Source organism: Oculina patagonica, chromosome 1 (genome assembly GCF_052425735.1).
Source record: "Oculina patagonica isolate OP01 chromosome 1, crgOcupat, whole genome shotgun sequence".
NCBI classification, from domain to species: domain Eukaryota; kingdom Metazoa; phylum Cnidaria; class Anthozoa; order Scleractinia; family Oculinidae; genus Oculina; species Oculina patagonica.
The window spans coordinates 43,983,798-44,004,269 of record NC_135758.1 but is presented as its reverse complement, the minus strand read 5'-3'; the positions used below and the strand labels follow the sequence as shown (position 1 = coordinate 44,004,269).

At 37.2% G+C, this 20,472-nt stretch overlaps 1 protein-coding gene across 1 annotated transcript; it reads right to left on the bottom strand.

The window, feature by feature from the left end:
* Positions 1-8,444: 8,444 nt before the first annotated feature.
* Positions 8,445-20,387, bottom strand: LOC144632841 (uncharacterized). Its single transcript, XM_078491590.1, has 11 exons — positions 19,218-20,387; positions 15,707-17,794; positions 14,594-14,661; positions 14,126-14,200; positions 13,343-13,444; positions 12,496-12,594; positions 11,803-11,901; positions 10,966-11,064; positions 10,533-10,613; positions 9,453-9,539; positions 8,445-8,732 (listed from the first exon to the last, which is right to left on the bottom strand). Exons 1-11 carry the CDS (start codon positions 19,567-19,569, stop codon positions 8,652-8,654), a joined length of 3,231 nt encoding a protein of 1,076 aa, XP_078347716.1. The 5' UTR covers positions 19,570-20,387; the 3' UTR covers positions 8,445-8,651.
* Positions 20,388-20,472: the final 85 nt, after the last annotated feature.

Sequence of the window (20,472 nt, the reverse complement as noted above, 5' to 3'; positions counted from 1 at the left end):
ATAATAAAAAACAATCCATCTTCGTTTGCCAAATCGAACGTGAAATTATGCTTCCTCGATTTAATCCAATACGAAAAGTCAAATTAAAAGTGGACAAAGTGTCGACATCCAATGGTGAAAAACAAATAAAATCAACTCAATGCAGCACGCAGAATTCATTTTTGATGGATGTAACCGCTTGAAAGTTTAATTAATTTTGCCCAGGGACAAATGGAACACAAAAAGGACTGTTGGTCATGTTTTGTGTGGTCATTAAGGCCGCGCTAATTAACTTTTGTAGTCGTGTTGACATAATGTAAAGCAGCATGCATTCTAGCTAATAATGTGTAATATCCCTCCCTGGTTGTGTCAATAAATATTCGTATCAACACCCCAAAGCGTAATTAGATTTCACCACACACTCTGTGGTTTTAGTACGCTTTTAATGAAACGGAGAGAAAGCCATGAAAGGAAATTAGCCAAAACAAAACGTCAAGGAAAGATTTATGGTCGACCAGAATAAATACAACTCCAATAAGAATACTAGAACATGCCGGAGGATATATCCGATCGATACTTTTCATAACTTTGATATGTAACAGCAGGACTTCAAGGGATAAATAGCCAATAAAGAATTTCCTAAACTCGCCAAAAGAGAACAATGGAGCGTCTTAAAGATATTATATATCGTAAGAAGTTTCCTAGCAGCTGGGCCCACACAGGCAAACCTTTTCTCAGCTCTAATCTTTCATAACCTTTCGACTGAACCCTGCCAACAATAGATTCATTAGAACCACTATGAATGCACAATAAATACACTTAACCAAAGTATGAAAAGCTGACAGATTCCATTCACACTTGATGCTAAAAAGAGTCGACAGTTTTCTATTTTCTTGTTACAAGCTCCTGAGACTAATCTACCAGAAAAACACACACACCCTGGTAAATGCACTCACCCACTTTAATTTGCCATGGAAACTAACCCTTTAAGTAACCTGGAAAGTAAAAGCCTCTTGGCCTTCCATTATCGCTGTGCTGAAGTATATTGACTTGGGTTTTTCAAGTTCCAGTTTTCTTTACAGGCTTAAAATGGAGAAAAGAGCAACTTTTAAACCATTCTCTCTGTCAATTTCTTTGAGCTGGGGAAATGGCAGGTATATACTTCTTTCAAGCATATTTTTTTGGCGAGAAACTTAACTCTTAAATAAGAAACACAAATCACCTGAGCTCTCTTATATAAAGTGGATTCCCGGGTTGACAGGGTTTTTGCACGCGCCATTCCAATTTTTTTCACAATTCAACATGGAGCCCCCAAAATTGGCCCGTTATGTAGTTCCGTGTTCGTCGTATATATAATAACGTTTTTTAACTTTATTACTTGACAGAAGAAACACCAGTTCTAAAAGATTTGCTATGTAATTTGTTATGTATATCGGACAATACCGTAATATAATTGTTATTTACCCCAGAACAGGTCACAATACCCAGAACAGGGTGGTTAAAATGGCCTTCACATGTACATGCAGAAACGAACAATGACGATAATATGGCTAAACCCTGCCCTTTACGTCTGTGTACGTGAGACAACTCATGCAGCAGCGTTCCTGTTCTCTATATTTCCAGTGCCGTGTTTCAATCACCCCGACCCAGCGTTTTGAATTTCCAACTAATTCGGATGTTATCTAAACGGATTTCTATAAGCTATGTGCCCCTGCGGTCACGCGCTGCGATGGCGTATGGTGCTTAAAGGTTGGATTGCCTGGTGGATTGACGAATTTGTAAATGAGGGACTTAGATGCAAGTTAAGTCAACCCCCAAATCTGCGAATTGCCCCTAGCAAACAAAATAAAAAGATACTGTGAAAGTGTCTCAAGGGATCATTACAAGAAATTTAAAGTACTTCCTATGTTTTGGTAGGGGGTCAGTTTTTATTACATTTTTTAAGAAAAATAGCCAATTTCAAGTTATAAATTACTCCGAGCCTGTCAGGTACGAATAAAAATTGAATGAGTGCAAAACCACAAGCTTGAGTATTTTACTCCTGCATGTTTAAAATATTTCCTTAAAAGGAACCTTGCCGTTATGGAAGCTGCAACAGTTTCATTGCTGTTCAGATGCGAACTGCTGACAGACACTCACATCAATTGCGAATAGTTTAGGGGGGGGGGGAACACACCTGCAATATATGACATTTATGTATAAACTACGATCGTGAAATATCATTATAAAGAATATATTCCATCTCAAAATGACCATTTATCAGATCTTTGTTACATAGCAAAGAAGGCTCCCAAACATCACAAACTGAGGTTTACACACAAATTGACCAGATTTTTTGCAATCATTTATAAAATTTTGAACGTCCGTGCTCTTAAACTCTTTCTTAGTATTTCTTGTAACAACTGTGGCACCCCATTTCATGTGAATTCGCAAAATTCAAGCTATGCCAACCAACTTTTGACTCTGTACATGGAATATAACCTTTCATCTGAAAGTTACCGAGCAATACTTAATGTGGAATTCGTTTTAAGATCATTAGCCGAATGGCCGAAAATAGCATGACCCTTCTCCAGCAAGGTCGCCCGCAAAATGAACCTTTAGCTACAAATGATACATTCTTGAATTGTTGTTTATTTTGCAGTTCTTTTAGTTGACATGCAAGACAAGATGGATTGTTCTAAAGTCTGAGCGTAAATTAGTCCTGAGTAGAGAGGAAATTACCCGTACGCTTTCTTTCACCGTTTTATAGTGAACTTGTAAAGAAGCTGTGAAGTAAATTACTCTGAGAGCAACCTCGTATTTTTATATTATGGGCATTTTAATGTAGTGATTTAACAACAACAACAACAACAACAAGATAATGGACCCACGACCGGTTTTGGGATAATATTAATTTGTTTTTCCGGTGAGACCCAAACAGAACAGTTAAAAAAGGTGAAAATCTAAGATTAAACTCACGCAGAATAACTACCAAACCCTTAAGTTATAAATTGCAACATTCTGTTTTTCTTTCAGGCAAAATGTCATAAATGACTGCAAGCATCTTTGCTTAATTCAGTAATCAAATGATTTTTCAAAAATGGCCACGTTCGTACGGCCATGAAATTACTCTTGCATTCTAATTTCCTTTTTTTGCTTTTTAATCAGAATCCGGCCGCAAGTCCCATAAGACAGATTTCCGTCTTTGTATAGTTGCCATCTTGTCTCACCAACACGATCTTTATCATGGCATGCAGATGCACATAACATCGGCCACATGACTCCAAATGGGAGCGAAAAAAGAGTCTTTCAGTGATAGAATATGAAAGAATGAATTATTCACAGTAGGACAAATTCATATGGAAGTGATGAATATTAGCAATTACGTTTTTCCATGGAAATCTTATAATGCCTTATCCACGTGGGGATCGAAAAAAACGAGACACGTACATGTATGGTTTAAAGTATTATTTTCATTTGTGTAGTCTTTGCTCGAAAATCCCTCCTGCGACACCAGTTGAATTAGAGATAATCTTGACAAGAACTCTCTCTTTCTTGGAATTCACATGCCTGGCATGATAAACAACAACACATGTAACATCTTCGTTAATGGACTTAAAAACATTTAATCTACTTGGGTAACTAAATCTCTAAGAAAGGTGTCCCAAAAGAGAGTGTGTGGTCATTAGCGCACGACATATGGATACAACAGGTACATACATCTGAGAAGAAAAAGAAAGGTAAAACAACCCTAAAATAAAAACAAACAGCATTAGAGAAAGTCCTAATCAAATGAACGAAAGTATCAATGGCATCCCTTATGGGGCCTGCAGGGCTTCAAACCTGCAACTGGCACAATTCTATCGAGCGAGATAGTCATGTTTCACTCTGTTGCACAATAATCCTTGAGGGGTTTAAGGAAATCTATCGCAGCTCGTTGGTTTAGATTGAATAATCTTGAAGATTTATGACTTACGCCCTTGGTAAACGATGGACGATTTGCGGTATCCAACATAGTATTGGATTAACCAGCTAAATGAAAAAACAATGTTGGATGAAAACGTTTGAATTAGTCAAAACTTGAATTTCATCCCATGAAATGTTTGATTATTTAGCTGGTCAACCCAACATGATATTTTGATCGTCTGGTCGGAACTTTCCTTTAACCTTTTGTTTATTCTTACAATTGTACAATTTTTAGCAAAAAAAGCGTAAAACAATGTAAACGAAATGGTCAAAACAATTTAAGAGTTCTCAAAATTCACATCAGCTTGTTGCTAAACAATATATACACACCAAAAGGCCAAGAAAGGCTTTCTTGGCCGATTCTTTGTCTAAAGGTTCAGTTGCTAAATGAAAGTCCAAATATTACTCAAGACTAAAATGAAGACATAATACTGCGTTACTGAGGGGTCAAAATCACATAGGAAAGAAATAGTATATGCACTTACAGAAGACTTAATATTCAGAAAAGAATCGGATTCAAAATGAATGACTTGTACTTTTTAATAGTTTCACTCCTAAACAAAAAGACTGCGTTCAACTCAATTCCATTATGACACCAATATCTTTGTCAACGAAGACGGTCAACAAAGCCACGACAGAAACAATAACATGTCAAAAATACAGGGTGGCTGTTGTTAGTACAGTTGGTTAAGATGTCAGATCAAATCTAACAAAACGCGCCGCCATGTTTTGACAAATGCTGAACGGAGATAAAACAACGATTCTCTTGGCGACAAACGGCCAGTCCAGGTGTGTTGACAATGTACCAGCACTTCGCAAATATGCTCAAAATAAGTTATCTGCATGTGAAAGTTTATTTCACGTGGATCACAGAGGCGTACAGTATTTAACAAAAAGACGAAAAGACTTGTGCTAGTTTAGACAGTATTAGCGTGGCAATAAAAATCGTTTCTGATTTTGTTGCTACAACCATAGACTTCTGATGTTCATTTGAAATTCTTAAGCATGTTTAGTATTTTATATCGTTGTTGTAAACGACCTAAAATTACTCAAACGCAAAATCTGTTTCAGATATAACCCTGAACAAGGTTTGAAAAGCAAATTCTATCCGATAATGCCGCCTCCCCTTCCACCTCCCTGAAAATAAACCGTCTTCCCCCAATTAACAAGGCCGTTAGTACAGATCAGAAATAAGTCCAGGGTTTACTATTTTCAGAGATTTACGGTATACTTTGAAGGTAACTGATGTTCTGAAATCAACTATTGAACGATTGAAAAAATATTAACTAACAAAAAGTGCATTCTACCTTTCCGAGCAGAAAGTATTTTTGATAGCTGTTTGCTAACAAGAAGTTCTTGTGCAGTTTTATTTTCTACTAATAAGAGCTCGCTTATTAAGATGTCCTCGATAACAAGAGCTTAACTCTACCTCGAAAAGCCCTACTTCCGTTCCAAAAACTCTGATCACATTTGTTTGAACTACACTAAATGTAAGAAAAGCAAAGTAAAATGTAAAGGCGAGAAGAAATAAAAAAGTATATCGTTTTTATTCAAAAAAACTATGTCGCCTAAAACAATGCGAAAGACATGAAAAATCCCGATATTTTGTAATAATCGTCGAAGTTAAATATTGACATGAACAGCAAAGAACAAGGTGTTTGAAAAAACCTCTGAAAGGAACATCTGAGATTTAGTTCAAATACAAAAACCTTATATTGGTTCAAGTGTTTCTAAAGTTTATACAAGAAGGATGACTTTGTCTGTCTTAAAATAATTCTATAGACAAAGCCTCACAGCCCATTGCAAGCTGTTAGTATACTTACAATTCAAACATGCCAGTTATTTGTACATTGTTTCAAGAATTCTGAATTCCCCACAGTCCGAATAAGAGATTTGTCTAGAAAGTGTTTCTGAGGTATTCCACTGAAAATTATTGCAATGCCCTTTAGAAGTCTTTAAAAAATGTGACACACAAACTAAACAATCAACGGAATTGTATTTAAAGAAAACTCGGTTTTACAATGCGACGCACCTTACCATGGCCACCCAACAAACTTTTTTACAAGTGTGCTCTCGTAATATTATTATTTGTTGGACGAACACGACTCCTTGCAAAGTTGAATACAATCAAATAGATTCTTGTTGCATCGTATTTATCAACAAAACGCAGTGAAAACGTAAAATATTACTAGATGGCACTTGCAAAAGTTTGTTAGGTGGTCACGGTAAGTCGCGTCGCACTGCCCCAATCTAAAGATATAAACATCTGGACTTCTGAATTTTACAAAGGTTGAACCAAAGGTTCTAACGAAACTGTTTATTTTTGCGTTATTTTTACTTCAAACAAGAAAACGAAAATAAGAGGTAGGAGAAAATAGCATAGTTATGTCTTATTTTGAAATTACAACTATTTCGCAGAAGCGCAACTAAAACTTTGGTGAATTTTACTAATCTCGTCCATGTTTACCACTCCCCCTCCACGACTACAAAATATCTGCGTAAACATCGAGAAAGGTATGAGTGGCCATAACTTCCCTTAAATTTAGCAATTCTAAATGCCTGTAAATAATCCCATCATTTATAATTAATCTCTTTCGTTTATCATTTTAGTGCTTTTAAGGAAAAACAAAACCCCCGCGAGCAATAACAACATCCAAAAATGTTCCTCTGTTTTAAGCAAATTGTCCTCAATTTTTAGGGTCCATTTACTTTTATATATGGTTCGTTTTTATAAAAATGACACCCTGACTTTCATAAATGGTGAGTTTCATCTTTTTTTTAATGGTGCCTTGATTTTTGTAAATGGTGCCCAATAGCCTTAACAGATCTCAAGTGTAACTGAATATGAGAAATAGTTTGTTTTCGTCGACGTCAAGAGACAAGAATTTGTTGAATTGATACAGCTTGATGAACTTTAAGGCATACACTTGTTATTAGACAAAAAAAGTTTTTTTGATATGCTGGAGAACTTGCATAACTCGCCCCAGTGCTCTATTCTCCGCCCCAGTTTCTCCCTACAATGGACTGGGTCCTAAAAGCACAGAATTTAAAACACTGGCCAGAGTTTCCTTATGCTCAGACAGGGAGCTCTAGAACTGAGAGACTTGCTCAGCCGCTCTGTAAACAAGGCTTCCATCCATACAGAAAACAAAAATTATCTGACTTTTCACCGATCAATAGAAACTCTGGTTAAATAAAAAGTAGCCAACGCACGCTTTAATACGCTTTTAAGTTGCTTTGCATAAAAATTCTTCATTGACTATAAAAGACTGTCGGTTATCAGTGTTATAAAACAAACTTCCGTTGAATTCCCACTTTTTCCTGACCTGCGAGAACCGCCATTAAGCTAACTGGCACAGTATATCGATTAAAAGCTTTGTGTGACGTCAGATGTGATCTGCCTGAAATATGTGCAGGTGACGATTGATTACTGTAACTTGAAAGGGCAGAATAAAATTACCCCCCCCCCCCCAAAAATAAAAAAAAAAAAGAAAAAAGAAAATTCCATTTTCGACAACATCAGATTCATAATTATTCTTTTATTAAGCTAACCTGCTCCACTCATAATTTCACAGCAAGACAAAATATTCGAAACAACCAGAAATAATAATAGAGCTTATATTACATATTCTTTTACTAAATTTTTTATACTCCTTATAAATTTGAACTCATTATAAATCTGCCAAATCTATTCCAATAACTGTTATATTGGTACACCAGTTTTAGGAATCTACTCTCAATTTATAAAAATGCCTACAAAAATATGAATTCCCTTTTACATCTATGCACTCAATTAAAGATAAAGTTTCAAAAATGTATGAACGTCTCTTTGAAAACAGTACATTGCAAAGTTTTTTTCTTTAAGCTAAGCATAAAAATTGCAAAAACACTCTTTAACGTAGAACAAGCCATACCATACTGATTATTTTAACTGGAAACCCGAAGTCCAGGGCTGCGGAGTCCACGTTTGGTGGTATAGGTCCTATCACTCACGTGAACTACTAACCATTAACTTGAATTATTTTTATAAAAAGCTAATTACCAGAGGGTATGTATTATAAAAGATTAAGAGTAAGCCATAACTACACTGCATTTTATTCTGAATTCATCTATATAGTATATATTAAATTAATATATTGGTCGACTTCAACGTAAGGTTAAGCAAAGAGTAATATAGTACAGTGCAAGTTATCGTACCAACGGTAAGTCATCGTTTTTAGAATAGTCGAGGTAATTGTATTATAAGCAGAGTATTGTGTTGAAAGTAGTGTAGTATTGTAGTGTAAAAGTCGTATTGTAGGTCGTGTTTTTTGGTGTCATCATCATCATCATCATCATCATTTTAAAAGTGGATAAAAAATAACATGCAAGTTACTCTTAAGTCAAACATTGCGAGACGTTGTTGTTGCTTTGACTTCCTAACAAGCTACTGTAAGATAATAGTGCTTCACCGTTACATTAAAATTGACTTCCGCTAAACCTGAATCTACACCTGCAAATTGGTAGCCCTTACACTAACAAGTTTAGGGCCATTGTTTAAGAATGCGAAGCAGTACATGTAGTACTAATCAAAGGCTCTGACCCTTAACCTTGCATGTACTCATTAGTGCATCGACACGTTACCTCGGTACAATAAGTACAGTTAACTGAAACTTAACAAAACTTTTACATTGCTAGAATGCCATATATCAGCTGTAATCATCTATCTGTCTAGGTCAAACTTGATTTTACTGAATGGAACAAACAGATTTCTTTTTACGCAAATCTGGCCGGCTTCTGCTTCGGGAGAGCTCTTTCATTGATGTTGCCTACAACATAAAAATAGTTCACGGCTCAGTTGCTAGGGTATCGCACCGATCATGGCGAAAATCGCGTTAAAGCGCTAAAACTTGTTCAGCCTTCTTGGCAATTAAACTAGCGATAACAAATTTACACTTTTTTGTTTCTTTCTTTTTTTATCTTTCATCTTTCCTTTATTTTTCTCACTTTGTATTAATGAAGCTCAACTTACAGACCATTCGCATCAAAGGTTTAATGTGTTCAAAAGCTCTAAAAGTTATAATAGAAGATAAAAGGCTCAATTTTGCAACATATCCACTAGGTGGCTTTTTATGTCAGTGTTAAGTACCTACATCAAGCAAGTTTGGTGGGGTTTGGTTCGGTTTGGTTTAGATAGACATGGTTTTAAATTAATAATAAATAATAAGGTATTTTTCGTTTGCATCACGACGTAGTCACTTGTGATAAGATTGTTTTGTTCACAATCGTTGTTTAATGAGTTTAACTGACTTATAAAAATCACAAGTTGGTACTTTAACCAAGGGATACGTAAATCACGTTTTCTAGTTTGCTGTCACGGATTCTTTTGTAATAAACTTGGTCTTTCTACTTTAAAACATAATAAGTAGGCGTGAACTTTCTATTTCTCTTAGCAAAAATTGCAGGAGATATAACTGGACCAAAATGACAGATGAGAACGATGCTAGGAGATATAACAAAAGCAAAATAAAACAATGAAACACACTCACTTTAGAAAGGTTTGGTAAAGACGCTGCCGAGCTTATCTGACGTAACTTCTGTTTCCTTATTTGACCCTCCATTTCTTTACGGGTTTTCTGCAACACGAGATTACATGTCATTGAAGGAAAACGTGCATCGTAGGGCACTCCTTTCTTGTTCAGGAACATGAAGCCAAAGAGATTATGGAGTATAAAAAGAGTTCTCACACGGTTTCGTTTGAAATATTGCCGTCTTCGAGAATCGACTGAGCCCGCCATATTTGACAGGCGCTGCTAACCAACATGAAATCTACAAGTACTTATGGTGCTATGCTGACGTGAAAACGTTTGGGGTACATTGTAACAGCGCGGGCTCGTGGTTTCTTTTACTGATGGAACTTATTAGTTACACAGCTCAAGCAGTTCTAACAGGTATATGCGGTGCACCAGAGAATACCATACCACAGTCCTCGTCAATCGGCATTGAGCTTTACACACAACAAAGAGCTTTGGATTGTATCGTTATAAAAATCCCCATTTGTAGCACCTCGGAGACCCAGGGGCAGTTAGTGGGGCGAATGTAGCAACCAGCAGCAGAAAGAACAACACAACATAAGGTCTACCAAAGCAAGCCATTCCACATTCAATAAACAAAGGTTTAATAGTAATTTTTTTTAATTTTTCTTTTTTTTAAAAACGCGGTTTTTTTTTTAAATATAAAAAAAAAAAACCTTCAAAAAAACCCGCCGCCCGACATTCAAAAAACCGGGCTCGTAGTCTAATTTATAAACTTTATTGCTTAAAACCATAATAGATAGCGACGAATTTCAACTTAAGAATATTTATTTCCATTTCACTAAATCTGATTTGTTGACTGCCTTATTTGTTGTTCCTTCACCCCTCAACACTAAATGTGCCGCAAATGTTTCACCCCTTGTCATTACTACAAATCCATTGTTACACCAAATTTAACGTTGACACAGTAGAAAACAGTGCTACATAGGTATCTCAAGGTGTTTGCCACACTCTGCTAAAGGTAAGTCATAGCTAGAGCAATTTCAACCAAAACCCAATCCGCACTCGAAAACACACCATAACATAAAAACTTACTTTATCGCCATGGGACATCAAGAGAGTCACAATATCGTCATGGCGGTACCAGAAGGCCAGTTCAATTGCAGACTCACCATTCTAGACAAGACACGGGGGAAAGAACATCAAAACAAAAACGTCACAATTTTTCAACTTTATTTATTTTACAAAAAAAAATGTTAAAGTGTTATGTAATTTTAGGGGTACTAAAAGGGTTCAAGCAAAAATCTGAAGGGGAAGACAATAGCCTTTTACTGTCTTTGGTTTCTTCAGTTACACAGTCTACAAAACCCCTCCAGTAAACACAAGTTACCCTTGTATACTATGCGAATTGCTACTGTCCTTTGTTTTTCTACCACATGCATGTACGAAGGCCACATGGCCCCTCGTCCAGAGGATACAAGAAACCCGTGTTTTTTGTTGCTTATAAATCATTGCCTTTTACATGTACCTTCGTTAAAAGTGAAACATTCGCACCAAACAGCAACAGGACTTCTACAATTCTTCTCTTTCCTCTCATAGCTGCGTAATGAAGTGGAGTCCTGTGCTCCTGCGGGTAATAAGACAAGTTCTATTCAAACTCAAGCAGCTAATTGTCTACAGTTGCCTACCTTGTAGGCAACTACAACTTTTGTCTCTACCAACTATTTGAGGTAATGCAGCTTGGCTAAAAGGGAATCTCGTCTTACCTCCACCTCATTATGAAAGCCACCATTTTTCTGGCCTACACTTAGTTACGTACATTGTACTTACAGTGTATCTTAGAACCTCTTTACTCCAACCACCTAAACATATCTATACCATGTCTTGTTCTTTTACCGAATGCCTATTTTGAGACAACGCTCAGATAGCTGCCTAATGAAGATACAGTACACTGTACTCAAAGCCTCGACTAAGACCATGACTGTATTGACGATTGTAATGTTGATCCATTTCTGCACATCCGAGAAATATCGCAACTTCATTTCACTTTAGGCATAGACTGTTCACAGCCTTTTATTTTCCCGAATTTTTCTTCAATCGTAAAACGCATTAAAAGAATCGTGGGGGAACTGGATACCAGTGCAAAACGGGAGGCGGTTGGGGAAGTGAGGAAAACGGCCTAACGTGCTTCGCACTAGCGCACGCTATTTCTGCCGAGTTCTTTCGCATGGAAAAAAAAAGAAAGGCTGTTATTAACAGTCTACTTTTGGAGAAACCCAAGACTTGCAGAAAATAAAATGCATTCCTGTGATCACTGGATCTTGCATGCAGGTGACAGCGTATAAATTTACTGAAAGTCACAAACCTCGTCAGCCAAATTAACGTTTGCTCCACCAGGAATGAGACGATGAACAATGGCATGCTGGCCACTCACTGCCGCCTCGTGAAGAGCTGACTTGCCAAACTACAAATTGAACAACAAATCAGTACATTTAGACGCTTATTGGTTTTTTTTTTCAATACCAGCCTCTGAGCCCAGCTGTTCAACATAATGTAAAAGTACATGCAATCTGAGATTAGGATTATATTCAGTTTTGTTACTTTTCGATGATAATTATATGGCCTCAAAACGGAATCAGTGTCAGCTAAACGTATTTCCTTACTTTTGCCATCCTCCCTTTTTTCCTTGACTGACAACTGAGTGTACATGCCGATGTTTTTTTTCTCAATACCTTTCCATCTCTTGGGGGCGTGAGCAATTCCAAAATGCCCAAGATTGTCAAATGATTAAATCGAAAGGCCCAATACTTCTAAAACATTTTCACTCTGAACCCAGCCCCACGTGTCTCTCATGAGTTATGTTGTATTTACATGATTCTTAAAAGTGGTTCATGTTAGGTATTTTAACAATAATTATGACTTCAGATTTGTATACCGGGCATAAGAAGTTAGTCTGTCTGTGCATGTCTGGGAACAAGGTTTTAGTTCAGCAGGAATCAGACTCACAGAGACTCGTGCATAACTTAAGATAGTTGTAATCAGAGATTATGTTTATTACCCCATCCTGAAGATTAGGATCTGCCTCAGCACTTATCAAGGCTTCAACAATGCCAAGATGACCCTCCCAGCTGGCAACCATCATAGCAGATTGACCAAACTGCAAATAAATAATTGGAGATAACGTTATTTTGCTAATATTAATAGAGAGCTTAAGCACGGACTATTTTTAACCAAGGACGGCAACCGGAAGGCGAATCTTTTAGTTTTAGGCGAACTTTTACCTTGAAAAAATTGTTTGAAAGCCTTCTTTTTTGCAATTACAAATTGAATTTATGAAAAAAAAGTCGCTAATACACAATGTACGTGCCAAAGACGCGCACATTCCACTTCCGGTTGCCGTTTGTGCTCAAAAACGTCTGTTGAAATCATTGACCCCCCCTGTAATGATACAAGTTGAAAGGGAGTACCATTTCATTCTGTTTACATTCCAAGATGTAAACAGAAGGCATAATTTCATACCGGTATACATGTATTTACCCCGTAAGTAGGAGTTTCTATTCATTTTAGAACCTTGCCTTACCTCTTTACTATCAAATTTTATTTTGTAAATAAAATCAAAAATGGTTTTCTACTATACCTTTTGAATATCTTGCTAAAATACAAACTAATGCTTGGACAAACCTGTTTGTCATATCGATACAAAGAAAATTTATTTTACAAATTCTTTTTTGTACAATATTAAATATATACCGAGAAGAATTTTAGATACATGTGTACTTTAAAGTGTTTATTAAACTGTGCTATTGTTTTTCTTCACGTAAATGGTATGGCGAAAACAATAATATGCAAAGCTATATCACTTGTTTTTAACCTTTGAAACTGCATGTAAATGTAAATAAAATTACCTCATTTTGGTGATTCACATCAACCCCTTCTTCAATGAGTCTCTTGGCTTCCTCATCATCGCCAGCTTTGGCAGCAATCATAAGATCCTTACAAAGCTCCATCTGTAATGAAATCAGACAGCAATGTACACAGTACGAACCTGACTTTCAACTTACAAAATTAATTTTGAAACTGCCATTGCTTGATTAGTTGGCCTGTCAACTCTTGCTAATGAACAAGCTAGGGTGAGAAATGGGTATATACTGCCAATGCCATAAGTACACAGAGTCAAACCTCACTTGTTCTTGAAACCAGTTTTATTTAAAAAATATGTACTCTAAAATCTTAAACTGATGATGTATTTAACTTTCAAGCTAATAAAGTACATGTATATTAAGCAAGAAAGTAAATTTGGCTCAGCAACAGGTCATATATGACTCAAGGCACTTATAGCATTCACCCACAAAGAATATTTAGCAGCAGCATCTTAGGCTAGATAATTTAATTACAGCTGTTAACTGGCAAAGATGTGGAATTTTTGTCTAATGCCTGTGTGCATGAACACTGTAGATGGTGATGGTCTGGATATGACAGCAGCTACAAGTATATTTACGTAACAGAAACTATGTTCAAACATTCAGTACTTGTAGATGTACATTGCATAATTTGGACAAAATATATAAAAGATCAGTTGATTGGCTACTTAATGAAATGGTTACTATTTGCAATAACATTTTTTTATATCAATTCTTGGCTTTGACCAAGTTGTGATGTAGGCAACAAATTTTGATTTCAACCCCTACCTGTTTTTCAATTTCTTTGTCTTCAGCTCCACGAATGCTCATTTGTAATTCTTCTTGGCTCAGAAACTTCTCTTTCTGCAATTGAACAAGAAACAGGCTTGTTTTTGTATTAATTTTTAATGTATAAGATAAACATTTTCTTTTCATTGCAACACAGTTCAAATACCTCCACTGTTATATTTGCAATGTATAGTATATTCGCAAAATAATGTTCATTGATGCTGGAAGTGTTTCAGATTAATAAGAAAAAAGAACATGTATGTGCAAGCACAGGGGACATGCAAGGGAAACATATTGTGCCTGTTTTTCACTTTAACTTGCCTACTTGTTTGGCAATTTAGTCTTACAAACAGAAAAATACAGAAATATTGATATCTACCGGTAAAGTTTACTGTTTTGTCTGTGTGCAAATGTTAACTTTGTAAATGTAACTATTTTATTGGACCCTTACTTAATACATAAACTTACTTCTTTGTAGATTGAGCTAACACTTGCAGCTGACAGGAGACGGCTTTTGTAATCACGATCAAAAGTATCTAAAGTTTAAACCAAAAAAGAATTTAACATTGATATATACAGTTGTAACATACATGTAATTCCCAAAGATTACATTCATGTACACCTTATTCAATGGTTAAACATATGATATTTTTTGGTAACTTTTTTCAAAGAGCCCAAAAAGCCTTTAAAAAAATGAAGCTGGCTAGCAATGGTTACAACTTTGATGATTTAGTACTACCACAATATTTAAGTTGATGCTACAATAATGGCATCAAACAAATGCCTAATCAGTGTTGAATAAATTCTGTTTATTTCCTTGACATTATTGGTTACCATATCTTATCAAGACAGCCTTAATTTTAGTTTTTAAGGCTAATAACTAAGAAACAAACTCAGTTTGCTCTATTTTTTACTATTGGGTAATAAACAGCACGTTGAGGTATGGCGCCACCTCTCCCCCCCCCCCCCCCCCCCCCCAAAAGCCGGACCCACACAAAAAAGACGGAAACTATAGCAACTTTTTGCAAAGTTAAAAAAATTCTGCAAGCTTATTAACACTCAAAGTTAAAATTAAGGGTGTTTTGCTGTGGTAGCCTTTTACAAACATTGCCACAACTTGCTCACTGATAAATAGTGGTAGTACTGACCCATCAATGCAAAAGTCGTGGAAAGTGCTGGAAACTTTTGCCAGCCACCTGCCGGAGCCCAAGTCTTACTCCAGGTTTTACATTGTACACATTAATAACCATAAATATGGTCTGCCAACAAAGTAAATGATGCTGGCTGCACAATGACAGTTCAGTTGGTATCCTGGTTGTGGTCTATGGGATACATTTTAACTTTGAATTGCCAGTTATATGTTCACAGCAGTTGCTGATACATGTAGCTGGTTGCTGGCTTTTGATGACCAGTTCAGCTACAGTGTACATGTTTACATGTTTGTGAAGTACATATACTACCTGCAATTCCAAATGTTTAAATCCTGATTTCCAGGGTTTTCCCCTGATTGCATAATGAAAATAAATCAAAGTCAACCAATGCATGTACATTGTATCTTTGAACAAGGAGCATTAAAATTACCTGAATCATCACTGAATTTTTCATCTGACCTCCTTGACCCCGGTGCCTTCTTGTAGTCTGGTGGGGGTACATAAGGCGGTGGAACTACGGCAAATCTACTACCTGTGTCATCATGATCAGTAAACACACTGTCCTCATAATCTGATAGAAGTTCACTCTCTGCCTTTGTGACTGTCAAATGCTGCTGGGAATACCCACTTACAGGATCTGGTCTGGCATAATGATGTTGGCTGTATTCCGTCGAACCATAATTTGCAGATCTGTTGTCAAAGCCATCACTTGGCAAGGCCACTGTTTTCGGGAACTGTCTAAATTTGTCTGATTCTACCCTTGAGCGTTCCCAGCCATTCTGGGTTGTATTGTCATGGTTTGTGGATACAATTGATGGCTGCTGTTTGGGTGTGTCAACAAGTCCAGTTTTCACCTTGACAAGCTTGCCTCCTGCAGGAGTTGCATCACGGAATGCTGTTGGGGGAGTATACAATGGGGTATGAACACTGCCATGTATGTTCTTTGCAGTGGGGTTTGTTGGAGTCACAATCTCTTCCTCTGGTATCATTTTCTGTTGAAAAAATTCCTCATGCCAATAGAGTTGCTGTGTGTCTCCAGGTTCAGGTTCAGGAATCATTTGTTTGTAGTAGTCTTCTACAGCAGCATCCTCATACCAGCTAGAATAACCATTCTCTGCTTGCCTTGGCAATGAGGTACTTCCCTTTGCTGACAATTTCTGGTTGTCAAAACCTGATTGGTTCATATTTAGGGATGCCATAGTCTCGGGTTTAAAAATCTCCTCCTTTGCATATCCCATTGGTTGCGCCTGGGAGTTTGCAGTTTTGTTCCCCATATTGACTTGAAATGTTGCAGTTGAAGTGTACAGTTTTTTGCCAACTGATTTGGAAGTTGACCTTTCCACTGGAATTAACTTTGGTCTTGTTGAAGAACTACCCACTACAACCTCAGGCTCTGCTGTGCCAATTGGTGATTTTTGACGTGAGCTTTGAGGTTGCCATCCTCTCTCATTATTGTCCTCTACAGAAAAGTCTAAAACAGATGTTTGTCTTTTGTCAATTTTACTTCCTTCATAGTCTGTCCGCTTCTTACTATATGACCAATTCACGCCATGGTCACTGTGTTCTTGACTTGCTGCATGCATTATTTCATCAGGAAGTTCCCAGTCTTTATCTCTGCGATGCTTGACTTCAGGCACAATCAAACCTTCCAGCTCATCTGCTGGAATTCTCTCTCTTTTCTCATACTGTAAATTCAGAGCTGCATTTGATTTCTCATTCAGTGCCTCTTCCTTGTAACTGTGTGGACTTTTCTGTACCATGTCATTGCTTTCTTTGACAATGCTCTGGTGCTGCTCAACATCAAACACAGCTCTTTCATTTACTGCTGCATCTTCCACATCCATAGCTGGTGCCACGTTGTGGTTTATGTACAAGATTTTTGGTCGTACTACCCTTATCGGCTGATCTGCTTTGTTTTCAGGAGGCACAGATTTAATATAACCCATACTTGCTCGCACAACTTTTAAATCCTCCTTGGCTTTTCCTTGTCTTGAACCAGAGTGTGAAACTGATTGTGTTGAATCTGGGTTGTGCAAAAATTCTTCATTTTGTGTATGCACACCATTATACAGACCATTCTTCCTGCTTTCAACAGCCACCATAGGAGGATGCAAACTATGCCTGTCTTGAGCGTGATCAACAAAATCACCCTGCATAGACTCATTAATAGAGGAGAAGCTTGTGATTGACAGGTCATCGCCATAACCATTCTTTCCAGATTTCCTTCCAAAGTAAACCCCACTTATGCTTAGTTGCTCCAAAGCAAGACAAACATCATTTCTACCAAGTGAGGTGCGAATGTGTTTGCGGACACACAATGGCACCAAGACATAGACCAGTATGTCTGTTTTACCAAACGAAACTCCCATGAATATAACTGTTTCGTAATCAGGATCACCTGAAGCAATCTCTGGAACTCGGAAAAGTCTTTTTATTGTCTGCAAAATTGTCTTTTTGTTCTCTGAGAACCAAGTAAAATGATTCTTGATCCTAATCCACAATGGAAAGTATCCACATTCTAAAAATTAATAAAGAATGTATTCAAATATTTAATATTTTTTTGGTTAAGATGTTGAGCCTTAGAATAACTACAGCAGCAAGAGCTACTGGCATCCAGTAGAACTCTCAGTTCGACAGTTGAGAACATTAAAGCTTTATAATTTATAGCATACATGTACATGGAATTTCTGGGTTGCATTCAAACCAGTAAGAAACAACTTTTAATGAGGGGAGGGGAGTAGGAATGAAAATAATTTGTTTATTTTGCCAACTAGGGCATGTTTTTTAAAGAAACATACAATTTTTTTTGTGGGTGTCTCAACTATTTTGCAAGTGGTTACAAGCCCCGGGAAAAAAAGGCGAAAAGAGGGGGTCGAGTTACCGAGTTCGAGTTACCGGGGTTCTCTAGCTTGGTGCAAACACAAACAAGAGTTTGAAATGTACATAGCTCTACGGTTTTTAGCAAACTTGAGCCACAAATGAGTTTTTATGCAAGCACTTCTCTTCAATACTCCCCAGATCACTTAGTTGTTTGAATGATTTATATGAACATAAAACTGTTGATTTCTATATTTTTCCTTTATAAAATTTAAAAAAAGGAAAGTTCATGAACCCATTATATAGGTATGTATGAGTTGCAGTTCAATTTTACCCTTGGTATAATCTGGTAATTTCCTTTGTTTGGGTTAGAATTATATGATGAAGGAAAAAAGCAGATTGTATCAAGGGTAAAATTGAACCAAAACATATGTAAAAAGGCCTTCTAAGGGGTAAAAGCAACAAGCAACATGACCCTAAATACTGGGGACACAGGAACTTTTTAACAGCGACAAGGGATATCATAACGACACTGAGTGCGACAGCAATACAACCAGGGAGAAAACGACAGCAACATTTAAAGCTGTTGGCTAGGTGACATTGGTTCACAGAAAGATGCGACGTTATGACACAGCTACCCCCCTTGGAAGGCCTCTGCAAAACACATACATGTACATAGCCTTCCAACCAGGGTGCTTCTTTCAAGCCAAAAATTAATATCTTAATATTTAAAGAAAGAGTCATTTGATGATTTTAGAAGCACGATTTGCTGTAAAATTAAAGCCAGAGAGTAGCATGGAATTTCCTTTATATTTGTTTCCTGAATTGTCTCACTTCAGAGCAGGAAATGATAGTGACAGCTTGAATTACAAGAACTCGTGTGGGTTTTGATTCAAATGTCACTACATGTAAAAATGCAAATAATGTAAACAACAAAGTATGGCAAAACTTTTCATGTCACACAGTAGGAATTCTGCAAGGATCCCAGCATTCGAGGACAGGTGATTTAGGGACATTTAATTTCACAGCTATAGCGATATATTTGCATAATACTGGACAAATAAAACGCTACGGGTCGAAAGTAAACAACCGGGATCCGCGGGACTAAACTACTGGTGACGTACCTTGAAAAACTCGTGGGTCCACAGGATTATTACTCGCTTCCCACTCGTTCAAAACTTGAAGGAGATCATTACAATTTATCTTCTTCAGAAGCCGCTGTAAAACTCTCAAATTATCCTTCCCATAGTACAAATTCAAGACAGCGATTAAAGCTTCACCGTCTGTCACAGTCTTCAACGTGTCGCTTCGAATAACATTGCCAAGAAAGCCAACGATGTTATCTACTTCGTCCAACCTTAGATTTCGAGCCACAAAATCTTTGATTTCTTGAAGGGGCTCAAACACCAGCTCTGAAAGTCGCTGTCTGTCATATCGAAGACTCTGAACATCGATTTTATAAGCGTCCGCAGCCATAATTTCCACTGAAGCTATAAAACTTGAAGTCCCAAATATTCTAGTGCGACTGTGTGGTAGTATCCGTAGACTAACGAATAAATGGTGTGGTTGGAAGACCAACAAACTTGCATCTAACTTGAACTTTTAAGGATACTAACAATCTCTTTCACACAAGGTCAGATACGACAGTCTCAAAAACATTGGCTAACTTTCTCGTGGAGTGTCAATCTTCCCGCGACATTTGCAAGCCGGTTTATTCTACTGGAATTCCACGCCGATCCTTCGCCTTGTCACAGACGCCGATATATAAACCAGATGGTATTGATAAAACCTGTCTAATAGGTTTTTAAAAACTGTCCTTTGATAAATGTCAACGCTGTATTTCCTTTCATGTGGTAAAGGTTTTTTTCCTGTCATGCAACGCCGTTAAAAAATGCCGATTGTGCTTTGTGTGGCGTTTCGCTTCGACGCCTTGCCGACTAAATTCGTTTAAAATAAAATCATTATATAAATTTCCCATGCGTGAAAAACACAAAGAAAACACCCACTGAGGGTTCAGTAACTAAAACAACAATGCAGCGATGCGAAAGCCAGTGGGAATTCAAGCTGATGGCACTGTTTGACCTCGCTTTTCTCTTTAGGTGACACTGTTTGACACTGCTGAAAGACACGGCAATCCAACAGGAAGTGGCTAAATCCCTCAAAACGTAAATACCGTCGACAAACTTTCCTCCAGTCTGTAATTACGCTTGTAATGGTTGCTTCGTGGTGATTCAATCACGTTTGCAGACTGTTAAAGCAGCCAAAAAAAATAACACTTGTATTGCCTTCTTGTTATTGAATACCAAGCGCCATGTTTGCGCCATGTCACCACGAGGAGTGGGAAACTGGACGCTAGAACCTAGTTCTCCTTTACCGTTG

Bases quoted from the DNA above. Each gene is read 5' to 3' on its own strand.
- LOC144632841 (XM_078491590.1), bottom strand. From the start codon at position 19,569: ATGGCTGCGGACGCTTATAAAATCGATGTTCAGAGTCTTCGATATGAC. The intron at 13,445-14,125 runs GTAGGGGTTGAA...ATTTCATTACAG, and splicing joins ACAAAGAAATTGAAAAACAG to ATGGAGCTTTGTAAGGATCT. The intron at 11,065-11,802 runs GTTTGTGACTTT...TATTACCCGCAG, and splicing joins ACGTTAATTTGGCTGACGAG to GAGCACAGGACTCCACTTCA.